Here is a 19656-nt window from a genome sequence, read left to right as displayed (position 1 = left end):
TTATTTCATCTTTTAGAAAGACGGAAGACTGGCCATCTTTTCCTTTTATTTTACCTTTTAGAAAGAGGAAAGGACTGGCCAACTTTTCCTCTCATTTTGACCTCATTTGAATTTTTAACATTTTACTTTATCTTTTAGAGAGAAGCAAGAACTGTCCACGTTTTCCTCTCGTTTCGACTCCTTCAATCGACTCCCCTATATTTTTAAAAGTGTTATTTTATCTTTTAGAAAGAGGAAAGGACTGGTCATCTTTTCCTCTCGTTTCGACTCCTTCAATCGACTCCCCTAGATTTTTGAAATTTTATTTTATCTTTTAGAAAGAGGAAAGGACTGGCCATCTTTTCCACTCGTTTCGGCTCTTTCAATCGACTTCCCTCGTTTTTTAAAATTTTATTTTATATTTTAGAAAGAGGAAAGGACTGGCCGCCTTTTCCTCTCGTTTCGATTCCTTCAATCGACTCCCCAATATTTTTAAAAGACTTATTTTATCTTTTAGAAAGAGGAAAGGACTGTCCATCTTTTCCTCTCATTTCGACTCCTTGAACTGGTAAGGAATGCAAATCACTAAGCCCCGGAGAACAGCCCCCGTCATTAACTGCTTAGATCCTCTAAGCATGTCAAAACATCCCCCGGTCCTTCGGAATAACACGTAAGGGGCTTTCGCGTCCCGAAGAAATGCGACGCCGTAAACATCTTTCATCCAGGATTAATATCTTGTTTGCGAGTTCGTTGCTCCGATAACGTTCTCTCCAGCTAATGCCCAATTAGAACTCATTCTGTTGGGCGGACACGTCCGAAATCCATTTGAATACGAGGATTTATGGGCAATTGCCATCTCTCTATTTACATGGTAAAACGACACTATACAGTACAGCCATAAAATAAATGGGACGCGTCTTGAATTCAGCAGTCAAAGGGTGAAAAGGAATATCATGAAGCTTGTCTCTGACCTTTTTATATGTTACGGATTACGACTCCGTATCGCTCACGCAGGGGTTCAACATCTGAAAATGTCCATTAGGCGGGGTCGTTCATTAATATATATTCTTTGGAGAGAAAATATGGAAATGAATCTCCGTATAAATGGGTCTGTTTATGTAATGCCGAACCAACATCGCGCTTAGAGCAAATGTGAAATCATTTCTATTGATGGTACGAATTTCGCCAATGAAGAGATATGTCGTTGCTATCTTAAGAGTGTGAGTTCTTTAGAAAAGTATGTCATATTCAAAAAGCTCTTTGAAATACGTTGAGGGATTTGGTCTGGGTACTGATAATATACTACATTACTTTCCACCAAGCGTATGAATGGTTAACAGCCTTAAATCTAAATTTACTGGTTTAGCAAACTTTATAAATACCTACGATAAAGAAGGAAATAAGGACGATTATTATTATTATTATTATTATTATTATTATTATTATTATTATTATTATTATTATTATTATTCGGGGTAAAAGTAGGCCTTCATGGTTCCTGTGCTGAAGATGTACTAATGAAAACTGCAACACAGTTTGTTGCCATAATCGCCAATACCTCTTCAGTATTGGAGATTGTATTATTATTATTATTATTATTATTATTATTATTATTATTATTATTATTATTATTATTATTAGCATTCCTGTGTTGAAGATGTACCTATGAAAAATGCAATAAAGTTTGTTGCCATAATCGCCAATACCTCTTCAGTGCTGGAATTATTATGAAGATGTACCTATGAAAAATGCAATAAAATGCAATAAAGTTTGTTGCCATAATCGCCAATACCTCTTCAGTGCTGGAATTATTATTATTATTATTATTATTATTATTATTATTATTATTATTATTATTATTATTATTATATTATTATTAAAAAAGCCTAAACATTCACATAAAACAAGTAATGTTACCATCAACTTGCCAATCAAGACTTCACTATAGAATGGCCAAAAAGGAAAAAGAGTCAATAGGATAATGAAGAAATAAAAGAAATCAGCATCATGCATTTGTACACCTAAAAAAGAAAAAAAAAAACTACAACAACGGAACTTCACAGATGTATTGAATCTCTCTATAACTGCTGCCATTACTAGTAATGACAACAACGTACTTAATTTCATCTCTCGGGAAAATGCAAACGCAGTATGCATAATACAACACTGAGACAGCGCTCAATCAGATTTTGTTCATTTTAATATTTCCTTTTATAAAATGATAATTATACAAATATATGTGTGTGTGTATGTGGGTATGTACGTGTATATATATATATATATATATATATATATATATATATATATATATATATATATATATATATATATATATATATATATACATATTTCCCTTATATATAGTTTAAATTCACCTTTGACGTACAGTGGTTTCTTTATATATATATATATATATATATATATATATATATATATATATATATATATATATATATATATATATATATATATATATATATATATATATATATATAAAAGAAATCACTGTACGTCACAGGTGGAATGTAAAGCCATATATATATGAAATCGAATCTCATATAATACTATGCTACACTGCAGTAGATTACGATTTACCGTAAGGTACATATGCAGAATCATTCTTGAATATTTAATGCTCCCGTATTATATATACAATATATGACTTGCTTTTCTTTACGACCAAGCCACTTAATTTCTTGGCCATATGTTCAGGCGGTTGTGTAAGAGCACTGATGCCTAATAAGGTCTTCAACGTTGTACCTTGTAAAGCAATTCGATTCACTTTTACTAGAGACTGTAAGTGAAGGAATAAAAAAAAAAAAAATTAACTGTGTGCGAACGTACAGTGAGAACTGTGTACTTTCCGTGTCTTTGTTTCTTTGTTTGTGCGTGGACTAAGTCTCTTTTGTGTAGTTACACAATAGTGAGACTGATACAAGCATTGAGAATGTCCTTAGATTAATTATCAATAAACAACAAAAAAAAAAACAGAAGCCAAAAGTGGCCAAGATACAACCAATACAAGCAATTATTTTTCAGTTCTTTTTGAAGTTTCAACAACAGGAGGAAATTCTTAAGTTAAACCCCTAATCTTTTCTTTGATAACTTAATCCCTTTATTCAAGAGCAAATCATAAGTTAAACCCGTAATCTTTTGCTTCAATACTGATAAAAACTCAATTAAACTTACAGATAACGAGAGTGAAATATCTGGAGTCATTTCCGGTAAAACCAAAAGCCAGTCTCATCAACCCCCTTCGGGAAAAAAAAAACTAAATAAATTCATATCATTAAACCCCCCGCAGAGGTTGCGACACGCAACCCCTCGTCAGTCATTCATGGCTGATTATGCCTTTCTTAACACCCTCACACACACACACACACACACACACCCTTATACAACCTGCAAACCCACACCCACCCCCTTAACACACGCCCCCACAACACCCCTCTCTGAATCATCTACCATAAGGATCTTAGTCAGTGTTACTTTGTTGTACTCTACTAAATATTAAGCAACGAAGAAGGTATTCAAAATTTTCCAAAACTGTTTTCCTTCAATGCGATGACAAAAAATGAGATCTGAGTTCAGTCTGCTACAGAATTTTTCTAATAATAGTTCAATAAACTTGTATCTTTAACAAGTATCTCATTCTTTATTTAATAATAACTGTCATATATAAAATCACATTCCCCTCATTAGAATATCTTCTTCTTGGGAAAAGATGAAAAAGAGATATTAAAAACAACTAATACATATGAAATAACTTATAAATATGAATTAAGTTGGTCTCCTACACTTTTCATTAATGATTCATTCACTTTAGTTCAGAATTACAATATAGACGCATCTGAATGTCCTACCTGATTAACTTGGTGCTTTGACATATAAATTGGCATTTTAATTATCATCATTTGCTGTATCCTAGTTGAAGCTATTTTAATTCATTTGCATGCATGCACGCACAAATGTAAACAAATGTATTTCATGTTCTTGTCAACATGTAAATACAAATTCTGTTTAGTTAACAGGAATTTTCGCTGAAAAACAAGTATCGTAACTGAAAATAATTGACACGTCGGCACAGAAAAATTTATAACCTTCTCTCTCTCTCTCTCTCTCTCTCTCTTCACAACAGTATTTGCTATATAAACGATAAAAATTTACTTTTAATAATGACTAGTTCTCTCTCTCTCTCTCTCTCTCTCTCTCTCTCTCTCTCTCTCTCTCTCTCTCTCTCTCTCTCTCTCTTTGAAGAGCGCCCTTTTACTATCTCATATGAGACTGAAAATGTTTCATCCATCATGATAAGATTCGCAATCACCTCGAGGGTTGTTTTTTTCCTATGATGATGTAATGACTGTGATTTACATAATTGCGATTCATCTAAACTCAACTTTATTTTAATGTCTCCTTTCTCATTTATGTCTGTTTTATCTTTATTTAGAATAAGAGGAATAAAAATGAAGACTAACAGAAATGTGAAGGAGAGTGGCCATGTCCTTTGGACCACGTAATTTCTCTAAAGTCTTGAATAACATGTGTCTTCTACCTTCGAAAAGTAGTTATATTATTATACCGTCTGTCTGTCTGTCTGAATACGCAGAAAGTTTAATGTATACTCTTGTAAAAATTTTATATCTTAATAATGAGATTCGTTTCGCTTTATTTCCTCTTAATTCGCTTAAATGTATTGAATTTCGTTAAGCCTTGACTTTCCACTCGGTGTCCGTTTCATTTGAAAATGTTTCTATTGCGACAGAAAGTTTTTTTCAGATTATTCCCAATCCTTTTTTTACTTGAGTTCCTCTATTTGCAATCGAATTTATTCCTTCAGATTACTCCTAATTTATTTATTTTTTTTTTTTTTATCTCTCGTCCCAAGCAACACCTCTCATCCCCTGCCTACCCAATTTCCACCCCCTTTGATGTTCCTCGTAACCCTTATTTCACCTCCGCTGCTCTTCTCTCGTTTATCCCGCTTAATGCATATCTTACAAAACCGACCCCCCGTCGGCTTGCTTTTATCATCTCTCCCCTTCTCCCATTTACTCCCTTCGCACCCCTACCGAGGTCCCCTGGGGGCCACCTACTCCCCCGAAGTGCCCCATACCTTCCCCAAAGGCCCCCCGTCCCATTACTCTGTCTATTCCCCTACCCCTCTGGTATCGTGTCCTCTCCCCTCCCCCATGACCTTCATCTCCCCTTCCCTCATTCCTGCTTCCCTTATACCACTTCTTACACCCCCACCCCCTGTCCCATTACCTTCTCCATTCCCCTACCCCTTAGGTCCCCTAACCTCCCCTCACCCTCCCCTCCTCTTCCCCATGACCTTCATCTCCCTCTTAATTCCCCCTCCTTCCCTCCATCCTCCTCCTCCTCCTCCTCCTCCCACCCTCACTCTCTTTACCACATCTGCCTCTTCCTCCCCCTTCTGGATGCCCCCCTCCTGCGGCCACATCAGAGCTCCCAGCGGCGGCCTGTCGGAGATGTAGTCATTAAGGAGGACCTCCATCGGCGCTCCTGCTGGAGTTGTGACAAGGGGCGAGCCATCAGTCACCCATGCTTAATTTGGCCCCCAAAAGCGAGTGGGGCGACCTCTCCATCTCCCTAGTACCTCACCCCCAACCCCCACCCCTATCCCTCGTCTGTGTTTAATTGCATTTATCACAATCTTTCGTTACTTTTCTAATTGTTTTATTGGGTCTTATATTTCTCCTAAATGGAATGATCAGCTTAGCTTGGAAATATGACGTTAAATTTACCAATATCTTTTGGATATAAGATAAACTTGAATTAATCCACATACATAATACTCTCCCCCTCCCCCACCCTCGGCCTATAGCTCCTCTATGTTTAATTGCATTCATCACAAACTTTCGTTTCTTTCTAACTGTTTCAAAAGGTTCTTCATTTATCCTCAAATGAAATTACCAGCTTGACATAGAAATATGTCAAAATGAGCCCTTTATTTCTCCTCAATGAAATGACCAACTTTAGCTTAAAAATATATAGCATTAAATTCATTAACATCTTATGGATACAAGATAACCTTTAATTAATCCACACACACACAATACTCCTGAGTGATACTCCCGCTACATTGCTGATCCCTATCGAATGATTAAACCACGAAGCATAAATTCAAAGCCAGACAGGGCCATATGGGATATGTTCGCGCCGTTCGCCCTCATTTTCGATCATGGTGAAGTCTCTGCGTGTGGCAAAACGGAACAGAAACCACTTTAGCAAAGCTGTTAACCAGGATATTGTGGCTGATGCCTTGAAGTTCCTTTTATGTGAGGCAGAAATGTTTTTTATAAAACTAACATAATACTGAGCTAAGGAGTGAATCGTGTACGTGGTGGTAAGTCGACTATAATAGGCCTATAAAGAGCTGATAGTCAGCTCAGTGGTCTGGTTAAACTATCTTAATAATAATAGGCCTATAGAGGGCTGATAGTCAGCTCAGTGGCCTGGTTAAACTATCTTAATAATAATAGGCCTATACAGAGCTGATAGTCAGCTCAGTGGTCTGGTTAAACTATCTTAATAATAATAGGCCTATACAGAGCTGATAGTCAGCTCAGTGGTCTGGTTAAACTATCTTAATAATAATAGGCCTATACAGAGCTGATAGTCAGCTCAGTGGTTTGGTTAAACTATCTTAATACAGAAACCACTTTAGCAAAGTTGTTAACCAGGATATTGTGGCTGATGCCTTGAAATTCCTTTCATGTAAGGCCGAAATAATGTTTCTTACATGACTAACATAATATTGAGCTAAGGGGTCAATTTTGTACGTGGTGGTGAGTCGACTATAATAGGCCTATACAGAAATCACTTTACCAAAGCTGTTAACCAGGATATGGTGGCTGATGTTTTGAAGTTCTTTTAATGTCAGGCCGAGATCATTCTTTTAAAGTAGCTAGCATAAATACGCGGGAGTTGAAGCCATAAGAGAATTAATATGTCAAATATAAATATCCTTCGGTTAAAAGCATAACAGAATCAAACGGGAGAAAGAAATCATGAGAGAGACCAAGTTCGATCCCACGGGAGTGAAGCGGCTTTTGTGGTTGTATGGCATATTCATTGTACATATATTGAATTAAGGAGTGAATTGTGTATCTGCTTGTAAGTCGACTGTAATAGGATGTATACAAGGTACAGTACGGTACAGGGCCAATAATCTCATCGCAAAAACACGTGCTGAAATTCTGCTGGCGTATGATGAAATAGAAGGAAAGAAAGAAAGAAGAAAAAATAAAAAAGAAAGAACAAAGGAAAAAAGTGAAAAAGAATGATATTATATATACACACACGCACATACATTTACGTACACACATATATATATATATATGTGTGTGTGTGTATGTGTGCGTATATATACATATATACCGTATATGTATGTATGTATGTATGTATATATATATATATATATATATATATATATATATATATATATATATATATATATATATATATATACACCCCAATTACTTGACAACCAAACACGACAAACTTCGCAAAATATCGCCACGCTCATTCATCATCCAATTACTCCGAGACATTCCTTTCATCCTCGGAAATGCGTTACGCAGTTCTTGCGAACCGCTCGGGTTACGCTATGTCACTTGGATTAACATTCTCCCCGGGCGCGTCACTCCCCAGTGCTCTCTGAGACGTTACGTACCGGGCTAATTTGCCCCTGTTACGGGTGCCAGCCCGGTTAAGGTTCTTATCCCGTTACGAGTTACGGAGTGTTACGCAGCGTGGCGGGGAACATATGGATGAGATGCGTAGTACCGTCTCGTTTTTCTGTAGTTGTTTTTCAGATGCGTAAGGTTTTTTTTATTATTTTTTTTTCGTTTTGCGGTATTTACTTACATTGAATATTTTATATTGTTTCTTTATTCAGTGAATAATATTACTATTACGTTTTCTTGTTTCTTTTTTTTTTGGTAAATAATATTACTATATGTTTTACTGCCTCTTTTTTTAATAAATAATATTATAATATTAAGTTTTACTGTTTCTTTTTTTCAGTAAATAATATTACTAGTATTGTTTTACTTTTTGAGAAAATAATATTACTATATGTTTTACTGTTTCTTTTTTTCGTAAATAATATTACTAGTATTGTTTTCTTTTTTGAGTAAATAATATTACTATTATGTTTTACTGTTTCAGATTTTTGAGTAAATAATATTACTATTACGTCTTACTGTTTCTTTTTTTCTAAATAATGTTACTATTATGTTTTACTGTTTATTTTTTTCTGTAAATAATATTATGTCTTACTGTCTTTTTTTTACCAAATAATATTACTATTATGGATTTTTCTATTAAATATAATTTTGGTCATTAGATATTGCCACTGTCATTTTGGTATCAGCTTTGAATAATATTGTTAACTTTGCTTATGAAATAATAAGTCTTACTTTGGTAGGACTGATTATTATTTAAAATTACTACAAATATTGTTTATGATATCATCAAATATTATTGTTTTTGTACATTTGAAGTATTACTCAGTACTTATGAAATATTAATTTTTTTTTACCGTTTTGAAATACATATGAATAAGTAACGAAGTCATTATTATGTATATTTTTCCCAGAAGGGGGTAGTGCCGTCAGTGCACCTCATGGGGTGCACTGTAGGCATTACTTGAGGTTCTTTTAAGGTTCTTTGCAGCGTGCCTTCGGCCCCTAGACGCAACCCCTTCCGTTCATTTTACTGGACCTCCTTTCATATTCTCCTTCTTGCACCTTACTTTCCACCCTCTCCTAACAATTGATTCATAGTGCAACTGCGAGGTTTTCCTCCTGTTACGCCTTTCAGGCCTCTTACTGTCAGTTTCCGTTTCAGCGCTGAATGACCTCATAGGTCCCAGTGCTTGGCCTTTGGTCTAAATTCTATATTCAGTTCATAATGTATATTTTGCTTATCGAAATGTGATGGCCAATTACATAAGTCTGTGAAACTGTAATTCCTTTTCGACATTTGTCGTTCTTACGGACCTGCTATTAAAGACAACTAAAATAAAATAATGAAATTAAGGAAAAAATAACCTTTGTTACTAAGATACACATTGCACCGGAATAAGAACATAAATAAATCTTTCATCACCGATATAAAAAAAAAAAATTCTCTCTCTCTCTTTCTCTCATTCTCTCTCTTCCTTGATATAAAAAGCGCGATTTACCATCTCTCTCTCTCTCTCTCTCTCTCTCTCTCTCTCTCTCTCTCTCTCTCTCTCTCTCTCTTCCTTGATATAAAAAGCGGCGCAATTCAGCATTTCTCTCTGTCTCTCTCTCCCTCTCTCTCTCTCTCTTCCTTGATATAAAAAACGCAATTTAACATTCTCTCTCTCTCTCTCTCTCTCTCTCTCTCTCTCTCTCTCTCTCTCTCGATGCAAAAGGCGCAATTTACCCTTCGGCCTCAGAAAGAAGACATCTTTCAGAATCACGGGGCGGAAATGTCATCCATTTTTCTCCCGCCGGAGGAATTACGTTGTCTCTGTCACGATCACGCTTACGGTGAGGAGGTGGCGGCCCGGGGTCACCGTTTCGCGGCGGGGAGAAAAGGAGATTGCCTTTGAGTGGTGTCGTGTACGTGATGAAATATGCCGAAGGGGATTTTATAAATGGCACGATGTCGGGGAGAGAGAGAGAGAGAGAGAGGGGGGGGGGGTTGTGTATGTGTGTTTGGGACAAAGAGGAAAGAGAAGTGTTTGCAAAAATGGAGGAGGAGGAGGTGTGAGAGAGAGAGAGAGAGAGAAGATTCATGTAAGTACAGAGAGAGATAGAGAGAGAGAGAGAGAGAGAGATAGAGAGCGAGAGAGAAAGAGAGAGAGAGAGAAAGGTAGAATCGTGCCAGTACAGAGAGAGAGAGAGAGAGAGAGAGAGAGAGAGAGAGAGAGAGAGAGTGAATAGACTTATAGAAGCCGAGTATTTCCTTATCGCCGATAAAACGGAATGTTGGCCAGACTCTCTCTCTCTCTCTCTCTCTCTCTCTCTCTCTCTCTCTCTCTCTCTCAGTGCTCTTCTCTACATTTAGAAGTGTGTATCTTCTCCTATTGTTCTTCACTGAAATAACCCTCCCACCGAACAGCTCATTGAAATATGCAACTCAAATACGATATGAATGAATAAGTAAACATGTAAAATAAAAGAAAAATAATTAAGCATAATTATTTGTCAGGTTACCAAGGATAAATAAAGCATAAAAATATTTTCTCATTTTCAAGAGTCTTCAGAAATGACGTCCCTAAAAACCTCGGTTTTCAAGCGTTTGCAAAATAATACTCCTGGCATCAAAAAGATTCACATTCAATCTTTGTACAATGATGTAGGTTTCTATTAAGACACCAGAAATAGGATTAGCGCAGCGAGCTAAAGGATTAGTTACTAAGAAGGAAAGATAATATAAAAAAAACACCCTGGATTAGATTAGCGAGCAAAAGAATTAGTTACTAAGAAGGAAAGATTATATATAAAAAAACATCCACCCTGGGAGACGTCACAAAAAAAATATGCGGAAAGAAAGGTCAGGAATATAAGGGAAGATTTAAAAAAAAACTCCAGGAGACGTTGTAAAGAAATATGAGGAAAGAAAGGTCAAGAGTATATTCATATGTTCCACGCATCAACCAGCTGCGGACGACGTAACATTCATAAAATTCTCTCCTAATCTCCCTTTGTCAGTCAAGATGTGTCCCAAAGGTTAACTTAGGTGCGTCGAGACGATGCCGTTTTCTGTTCATTTTTTTTTTTACGTTTTCTTTTGAATTTTTCCTATTTGTAATTTTTTTTTTTTGACCCGTAGCCTTCATTCTTTTATCTTAATAGAGATCATTTCTTGTGTCATTTTTTCTTTTTCCTATATTTATCCAAGTTCGTGTGAACACTTCAAAGAGAAGGAGAGAAGGTGTCTCATGACTTTCCTTCTACTGTCAATCTGACAGACTTTTAGCCGTCCTCTGTTGGTTTGTCGAAGATGGTATCCATCTGTCATTTATATTTGCGTATCAGATTACGTCATTTTTCGTTACTATCGGTTCTTTGCAATTTGTATGAGCCATTTAGTTTTATGTTTTGTTAATGTTAAAGTAGTGCTGGTTAAATTATAAGTATCAAGTATCCGTACTTGTATGGATTGTACGGATACTTGATAATGAAAAGCTTGTACCTTTTTCTGAATAAATACTCCATTAGATACCATCCAGTTTGAATGAGGTCCTTTTAGTAATTCTGCTAACGCACAGAACAATTGTGTATGTGATAAAGTTAATATATATATATATATATATATATATATATATATATATATATATATATATATATATATATATATATATATATATATTATATATATATATGTATATATATATATATTTATATATTTATATATTTATATATTTATATATATATATATTTATATATACATATACATATATATATTCATATATGAATCACATTTTATCAAACAAGTAGCTCCAGAGTTAAACAGTCAAACGACCTCCACCCCTCTCTTTTTGGCATGAGCTTACTTTTAACCTACGTATCTTGAGATCGTCACTCGTCTTCCCTCCTATTCCTTAAGAGGTACTCAGCATTTCCCTTTTAGTTTCTTTTTAAATGAATTATATTTTATAATTAGTGGAGTCAATTTTATATTATGCAATGTTTGTATGTTTCAGCCTGATGATGAGGCTTGGCCTCGAAACGTTGTCAAATACATAGATGAAATGCTGCAAGACGTCTCCTCCTTCTGATGCCCATTGCTGGAAATATATATATATATATATATATATATATATATATATATATATATATATATATATATATATACATATATATATATACCTGTGTGTGTTAGTTGAACCAACGTAGGACCACCTAATCATAATGAAATACAAAACAGATGCGTGACATGAGATCACCAAATTGCTGAACTCGTGGTTATACCAGTAAATGCAATTTCTCAGGATTAGCAGTTAGCCAATTTTGATAATTTGCAAAGTAATATCAAATTTCTTTGCTCTGGGTTACTGCCAATGTAATTTTCAAATAGATTAAAAAATTTCACCAATTCTGGACATTGATAACTGACAATGGCATTGTTGGCCAAAATCCATGAATGCCCATTCAACTCCAGATACTCATGATTGATTACTACCGCCCCCCAACAAGTAGGTTTTGATTATTTGTCTGTTTGTCAACCTGATCATGCAAGAGATTGTGTCACGACTGAGGCTACAACTTGACTAAAGATAAGTCTCGTGAGCAGGGACGAGTTATTAGATTTTGGGAGCAATTTTTATCCTGGTGTGGACCCGGGAATTAGGGTGGGGGGGATGGGCAGGGTCAAGGAGAGCTCAGCCTTAACGAAGGTTCATGCTGCTTGGAAGCCCTTAGTTATCAAGAACTACAGCAACATAAAACACACACACACACACACACACACACACACACACACACATATATATATATATATATATATATATATATATATATATATATATATATATATATATATATATATATATATATATATATATATTATATATATATATATATATATATATATTATATATATATATATATATATATATATAATTGTGTACACATACAAACACATACATACTTACATATACAGATATATATGTATGTATACATATATATACATATGTATATATATATGTATACTGTATGTATATATATATGTATATATGTATGTATGTTTGTGTGTATACACACTGTATATATATGTGTGTGTGTTTCCCAAACGCTTGATAAATCAATAAAAACAAGACGTTAGCAAAGCATAAGTAGGAAATGAGGCTTATATTCGAACCAAGCAATATCTAAGCTGCTGTTTTTCTATGAAGCAGAGTGATTAAATAACTGCAATAACTATGATGACATTAACAGCAGCATTAAGCAGACAAATAAAATAATATTATTAATGATACCACAATAATTTCCACTAACAAACCCGGAGTATGAAAAAGAAAATAAGTAAAGGAAAATTAAACAAAATCTTACATCTTGGCGAAACCTTCAGAAGTCTTTTTTTCCAGCCCTTGACACACTATTGACACCCACACACCCACACAAACACACACACACACAAAAGCCTCGAATTAAACAGTCTCTCTCTCTCTCTCTCTCTCTCTCTCTCTCTCTCTCTCTCTCTCTCTCTCTCTCTCTCTCTCTCTCTCTCCTTTCCCTTGTGTTTAAGAGGAAAAGTAACTTTTTAAGGCAGCCGATACTTGTGTTAGCATTAGCGCGGCCAGGCGGGACGGCCTCAAGTGCTTGCCCATTCCAAAAGCAGTCGCGAGGAATGTTTGATAAACACGCTGATACGCCGAGTGACTGATGAAAGAAGTGAGTAAATATGTAAATGATCCATCTCTCATTCACGTCTAACCTTCGTTTGCCGGGATGCTGGGAGAGAAGGACTACGTATACCCAGGTATGTGCGTGTGAGTGTGTGTGTGTGTGTGTGTGTGTGTGTGTGTGTGTGTGTGTGTTTGTATGTGTGTGTTCGTCTTTGACGGGCGTGTTTATGTAAGGGATTCCTTTTCCTTCTTGGTGCTTGTTGAGAGAATGAGACAATGTTTGAGAGAGTGTGTTGCTTTCAGGTTATTTCATTTTAAAAGGTGGGCATGTGTGTGTGTGAGTGTGTGTATATATATATATATATATATATATATATATATATATATATATATATATATATATATACGTAAATATATATATATATATATACGTAAATATATATATATATATATATATATATATATATATATATATATATATATATATGTAAATATACATATATATAATATATGTATATAAATATATTCATATGTAAATATTATATATATATATATGTGTATATATGTATACACACACATTATTTATATATATATATATATATATATATATATATATATATATATATAGAGAGAGAGAGAGAGAGAGAGAGAGAGAGAGAGAGAGAGAGAGAGAGAGAGAGAGAGAGAGAGATGGCTTCAGACAACTTTATACACTAATGTAAATTTCAAAAGGCAAAGAATAAGATACAAGACGCACTCAAAGATATTCTCTGCTGCCTGAGGAATCTTTTGACGCTATCAGACCTTTTATGCAAGAGCAATATATATCTCAGGTATCAACGCAGCGAGGAAAACTTTACAAAACATTACCCATTCACATATAAAAATACGATACAAACACTCAGTGCTGCGAAACTGATTATCATTAAAAATATAATGATCTAAGTTCCGTCTTCCAAATCATGGTTATAAAAAAGTGAAAACAAACTTGCCTTAAAAAAAAAAACTAATTGAATCCTTGAGTCTCTATATATTTAAGAACAAGAAGTCCATGGTACAGGTAATTATTCTATCATCCGGAAAGCGCTGAAGGATGAGGATTTTTCTCTCGACGAATTTCCATCACCGATAAATTTAGCCTCTCACGCGCCCCATCCATTGATCACCCGAGAGCCATCCACGGAGGAGTGACACCTGAAGACCCCCTATTATCAATTTAATCCCGTTACCTCGTCGTCTCCTTCGCCAGGTAATGGTGCCATGTGTCATCGACGATTCCAAGCAGCAAGCCATTTGCGAAATGGCACGCTTCTTGTTCTTATAATATTTATTAGGGCGGCTCGCGTCCTATTTACTCTCTTGCGAGTTAATATCCGTCTGGCTCTTCATTTTTTTCTTTTGAAGGATTTCAACGACCCTCGTCGTTTGCTCGCTGCTAATGCAACCTCCTCTCTTCAAATGAAAGTCTCGAGTGGGTCCGATTCCACTCCCTCCGCCGTGCTTTCGTTTTCCTTTCCAAATGACATTCTGCATGCACTTCTTCGGTCCTTTCTTTTGGGGGCGATTCGGTGCTGCTGCTACTCCTTCTCTCTCTCTCTCTCTCTCTCTCTCTCTCTCTCTCTCTCTCTCTCTCTCTCTCTCTCTCTCTCTCACTGTTTTTCGAGAACGTTGCGTGTCGATTTAGCCGTTGTAAACGTTGTAAAATTGTGTGTGAATAATCAATATAAAATGGAAGTAGCGATTTGAATATTGAATTTAATCTCTCTCTCTCTCTCTCTCTCTCTCTCTCTCTCTCTCTCTCTCTCTCTCTCTCTCTCTTTTCGTAAACGTTGTGTCAATCAAGCGCTGGAAACATTGTAAATTGGAAAATAGGATTCGAATTTTTTAATTTTAACTCTCTCTCTCTCTCTCTCTCTCTCTCTCTCTCTCTCTCTCTCTCTCTCTCTCGTCAACGTTTCATGTTAACCTAGCTGTTGTAATTATTGTAAAATTGTATTTCAATAATTAATGTAAACAGAAAAAAAATTGAATCTTGAGTCTGAACTCTCTCTCTCTCTCTCTCTCTCTCTCTCTCTCTCTCTCTCTCTCTCTCTCTCTCTCTCTCTCTCTCCTTGTGCCCCGTCCTCTTAACCTTAATACCGAGTCCAACTCAAATCCCATGTGAACCGTATTTACATATGCAAAGTCGGCCATGAAGATCAGTGTTTATTCAGTCCTGAGAGCGGGCGAGACCATTTTTGGGGAGGGAAATTTAATGAATATTGTTAATACACCGATTATTCTCGGCGTTCTTATCTGTATTTGCCTTGCCTCTTTTTTTTTCTTCTTCCTCCTCCTCCTCCTCCTGCTACTCCTCCTCCTCCTCCTCCTCCTTTTCTTCTTCTTCTTTGTTTTCTTCCACTTGACTTGCAAGAGGTTTTTTGTTTTCCTTTAGAATTTACACATTATTTTTTTTTTATGAGTTTACATCATCCCTTCTTTTAGGATGTGATATACACAGGTTCTTATTCATTCTTTCAATATTTGCATTTTCGTTACTGTTCTCGCCTTTAGTCTCTTTTCTTATGAAATGTCTCAATATTTTACTCTGCAGGGTTTTGTAGAACTGGTTTATGGTTTTGCTTTATTACTTTTGCAATTGGTTTATTTCCCTTTTAAGAATGTTCAACATTGTCCTTCCATAAAGCTTACAGTTTTGCCGTTCTGTTTGTCAGACCATACAATGATTCAGTACTTTTTACTTCTCCTATAGCAAAAATGATATCCGTCCGTTTGTTGTCTTTAGTCCACTGATTTGAATTATATAATATTTTCACTATATATATATATATATATATATATATATATATATATATATATATATATATATATATATATATATATATATATATATATATATAATATATATATATATATATATATATATATGTATATATTATATTTATATATATATATATATATATATATATATATATATATATATATATATATATATATATATATATATATATATATATATATATATATACATACATCTGTTTGTTCCCAATATTGAGTCAGAAATACATATATATATATATATATATATATATATATATATATATATATATATATATATATATATATATATATATATAGTTATATACATACATAAAACAATTAGCAGAAAAAGTACCTATAGCCTAGTAGAAAAAAAGAACACAAGTTAATAATAAAAGAGAAACTGAAATATTATAAAAAAAAAATAAAGTATAAAAAATATATATATATGGAAATTCAAGAAATTTGGCCACGAAGTGAACCAGAAAAAAGTGAAATGCAAAAAATATAACGAGAAACAGAACAAAAAAAAAAAAAAAAACACTCCGATATTGTCTACACGGAAATTCTACCTCGTGACGTCACGACCGTGTCATGGCCTCCTCTAGCCAACTGTACATCCTTCTATTCCTTCTGATTAACACTGGCTTCCCCTTCGTTAGATGGGTAATGAGACATGAATCCCTCTCGTCGGGGATTTGGGGACAGTAAATCCCACGAAGTCTACTTTTATGATAACCCAACAGAGAACTTGATCACGCGTTGTAAAGACTCTCGAGAATATTTCAAGGCTCGTTGGGTTTACATATTTTTTTCAGGTTGATTCAAATTTACTTCCGGAGGACTAATGTAATTTTGGCTTTTGTCGACCTTAACCAGCTCAAAATAAATTTAAATCGAGTTTTAAATAGAATCTAAAGAACAATTTGAAACGTTGCAGAAAGAAAAGATACAAAAAATTAATTATTGACTTTCAAAAGTATTGATGTCAATTAGATAAATATGAAGGTCGAATGCTAAAAAACTTATAGCGGACAATACGAAATCTTATATATGATAATATTGATAACTTTTGAAATCATTGGTGTCAATTGACACCGATGGAAAAAACGAATTATAAGTAATAGCTACAGAAAAATATGAAACGGTATGTGGTAACTTATGGTAAAAAAAAAAAATTGGTAAAAAAAATTAATTTGGTAAAACAAATTAATTCAATTTGATGTAAAGGTCGAATTTTAAAAAGTATCTAGATAAAAACCTGAAACTTTACCTGCTTTTTTTAGTTTTCTGTAAAAGAAAACTATTGTGCCGGCTTTGTCTGTCCGTTCGCACTTTTTCTGTCCACACTTTTTCTGTCCGCCCTTAGATGTTAAAAACTACTGAGGCTAGAGGGCTGCAAATTGGTATGTTGATCATCCACTCTCCAATAATCAAATATACCAAATTGCAGCCCTTTAGCTTCAGTAGTCTTTATTTTATTTAAGGTTAAAATTAGCCATTATCGTGCTTTTGGCAACGATATAGGCTAGGCCACCACCGTGCCGTGGTTAAAGTTTCATGGGCCGCGGCTCATACAGTATTATACCCAGACCACCAAAAGATCCATTTATTTTCAGTGGCCTTGATTATACGCTGTACACAAAACTATTGCGCTGAAGAAACTCCTGCGAATTTTTTACTTTTTTTTTTTTCCTTCTACGTTATCCACCAAATCTTCCTTCTCATTATAATATTCAAGTGGGTTTTCGGCTAAAATGTTTCCACTGTTGACCTTTGTTAAGTATTCGTGGCCATAAACATTCTTAAGAAATTTGATCCTAAGAGAATCTACCACAACCTCTGATTTGTTTTTTTTTTACTTTTTGGTGTGTGAGAGGTGACCTTTAAGCTTCTTTTTTTTTTCTCTCTTCATCTGGGTACTTACAGTACAAGAAGATAACTAGCTATAAACAAAAATGAATGAAAGAAATAGTCTTTCTTAGTATCTAGTGTACAAATAGGTAAACAACTATGAACAAAAATTAACGAAAAATAGTCTTATTTAGTACCAAGAGTACAAGAAGTTAAATAACTAAGAAAAAAAATTAAGAAAAAATAGTCTTTTTTAGTAGCCTACCTAGAGTAAAAGAAGGTAACTACCTATAAACAAATATTAATGAAAAAAAATAAGTCTTTTTCTAGTACCTAGAGCACAAGAAGGTAAATCACTATAAACAAAAATTAATGAAAAAATAGTCTCTTTTAGCACCTAAAGTACAAGAAGGTAACTAACTAACTATAAACAAAAATTAATGAAAAAAGTAGTCTTTCTTAGTAACTAGTGTACAAGAAGGTAACAAAATATAAACAAAAATTAATGAAAAAATACTTTTTCAATACCTGGAGTATAACTGTAAACAATTATTAATGAAAACAGTAGTCTTTTTTAGTGCCTAGAGTACAAGAAGGTAACTAACTATAAAAAATAAAAAGTCGTTAATAAAATCACGCTGTTCTTAATAACGCCGCGTTATTGATAACAGCATGCTGTACGATTCTACAGTTTAATTTCGTCTCCCGTATTTTTTTTCAGATTCGTCTATAGATAACGAGATGACACGGTCTTAAGGAAGGAAAAACTTGGCAATTAATTAACAAAAGTGCATTTTAATATCTAGAGCAAATAGTTCTCAATCAAGAGTTAAAATAGCTAACAATGACTGAAGGCATTGATAATTAGTTAACGGACTTATAAAACTATTGGCATACAGATATGAGAGAGAGAGAGAGAGAGAGAGAGAGAGAGAGAGAGAGAGAGAGAGAGAGAGAGAGAGAGAGAGAAATTTCTTGACTTATGAAGACAAAGATTTTCTCGAAGAAAAATGCAACAACCATAATTCTCTCTCTCTCTCTCTCTCTCTCTCTCTCTCTCTCTCTCTCTCTCTCTCTCTCTCTCATCATTAGAGACATTCATCTTGTCTGACCCATGGTATTAGCATACAGATGAGAGAGAGAGAGAGAGAGAGAGAGAGAGAGAGAGAGAGAGAGAGAGAGAGAGAGAGAGAGAGAGAGACGTAAAAATAATTTCTTGACTTATTAAACAAAGATTTTCTCGAAGCATAATGCAACGAGCATATTCAATTTCTCTCTCTCTCTCTCTCTCTCTCTCTCTCTCTCTCTCTCTCTCTCTCTCATCATTAGAGACATTCATCTTGTCTGACCCATGAGTAGCCAAATACTCATATGAATAGCTCAAACAAATGATCTTCGCGTCTGTTGGTGAATTTTATAAATGGTTGTTTTTTTTTTATCTTTTTTTGGGGATCTTTGTCTCTTCTCTCCATTTATCTTCGAATTGGCTGTCAAGTATAATCGATCTCTTCAGGCAATTACATCTCTTTTATATACAGTGAACAGGGCCTTCTTGCTTGTAATTGCATAAGCACTGTTTGCATTGCCAATCGTTTGCTGAAATTATTGCTTTGCATTATGTATATATATATATATATATATATATATATATA

The 19656-nt window shown here is 34.5% G+C and overlaps 1 protein-coding gene and 1 pseudogene across 1 annotated transcript; one reads left to right on the top strand and one right to left on the bottom strand.

Moving 5' to 3' along the window:
* Window positions 1–19656, bottom strand: part of LOC136849836 (crustapain-like) — a 63737-nt pseudogene that overhangs the window by 10767 nt on the left and 33314 nt on the right.
* LOC136849418 (uncharacterized) lies at window positions 4965–5474 on the top strand. Its single transcript, XM_067122769.1, has one exon. It carries the CDS (start codon window positions 4965–4967, stop codon window positions 5472–5474), a length of 510 nt encoding a protein of 169 aa, XP_066978870.1.

The sequence above is a fragment of the Macrobrachium rosenbergii genome, chromosome 21 (genome assembly GCF_040412425.1).
Source record: "Macrobrachium rosenbergii isolate ZJJX-2024 chromosome 21, ASM4041242v1, whole genome shotgun sequence".
NCBI lineage: Eukaryota > Metazoa > Arthropoda > Malacostraca > Decapoda > Palaemonidae > Macrobrachium > Macrobrachium rosenbergii.
This window is presented reverse-complemented; position numbering and strand designations above follow the sequence as displayed.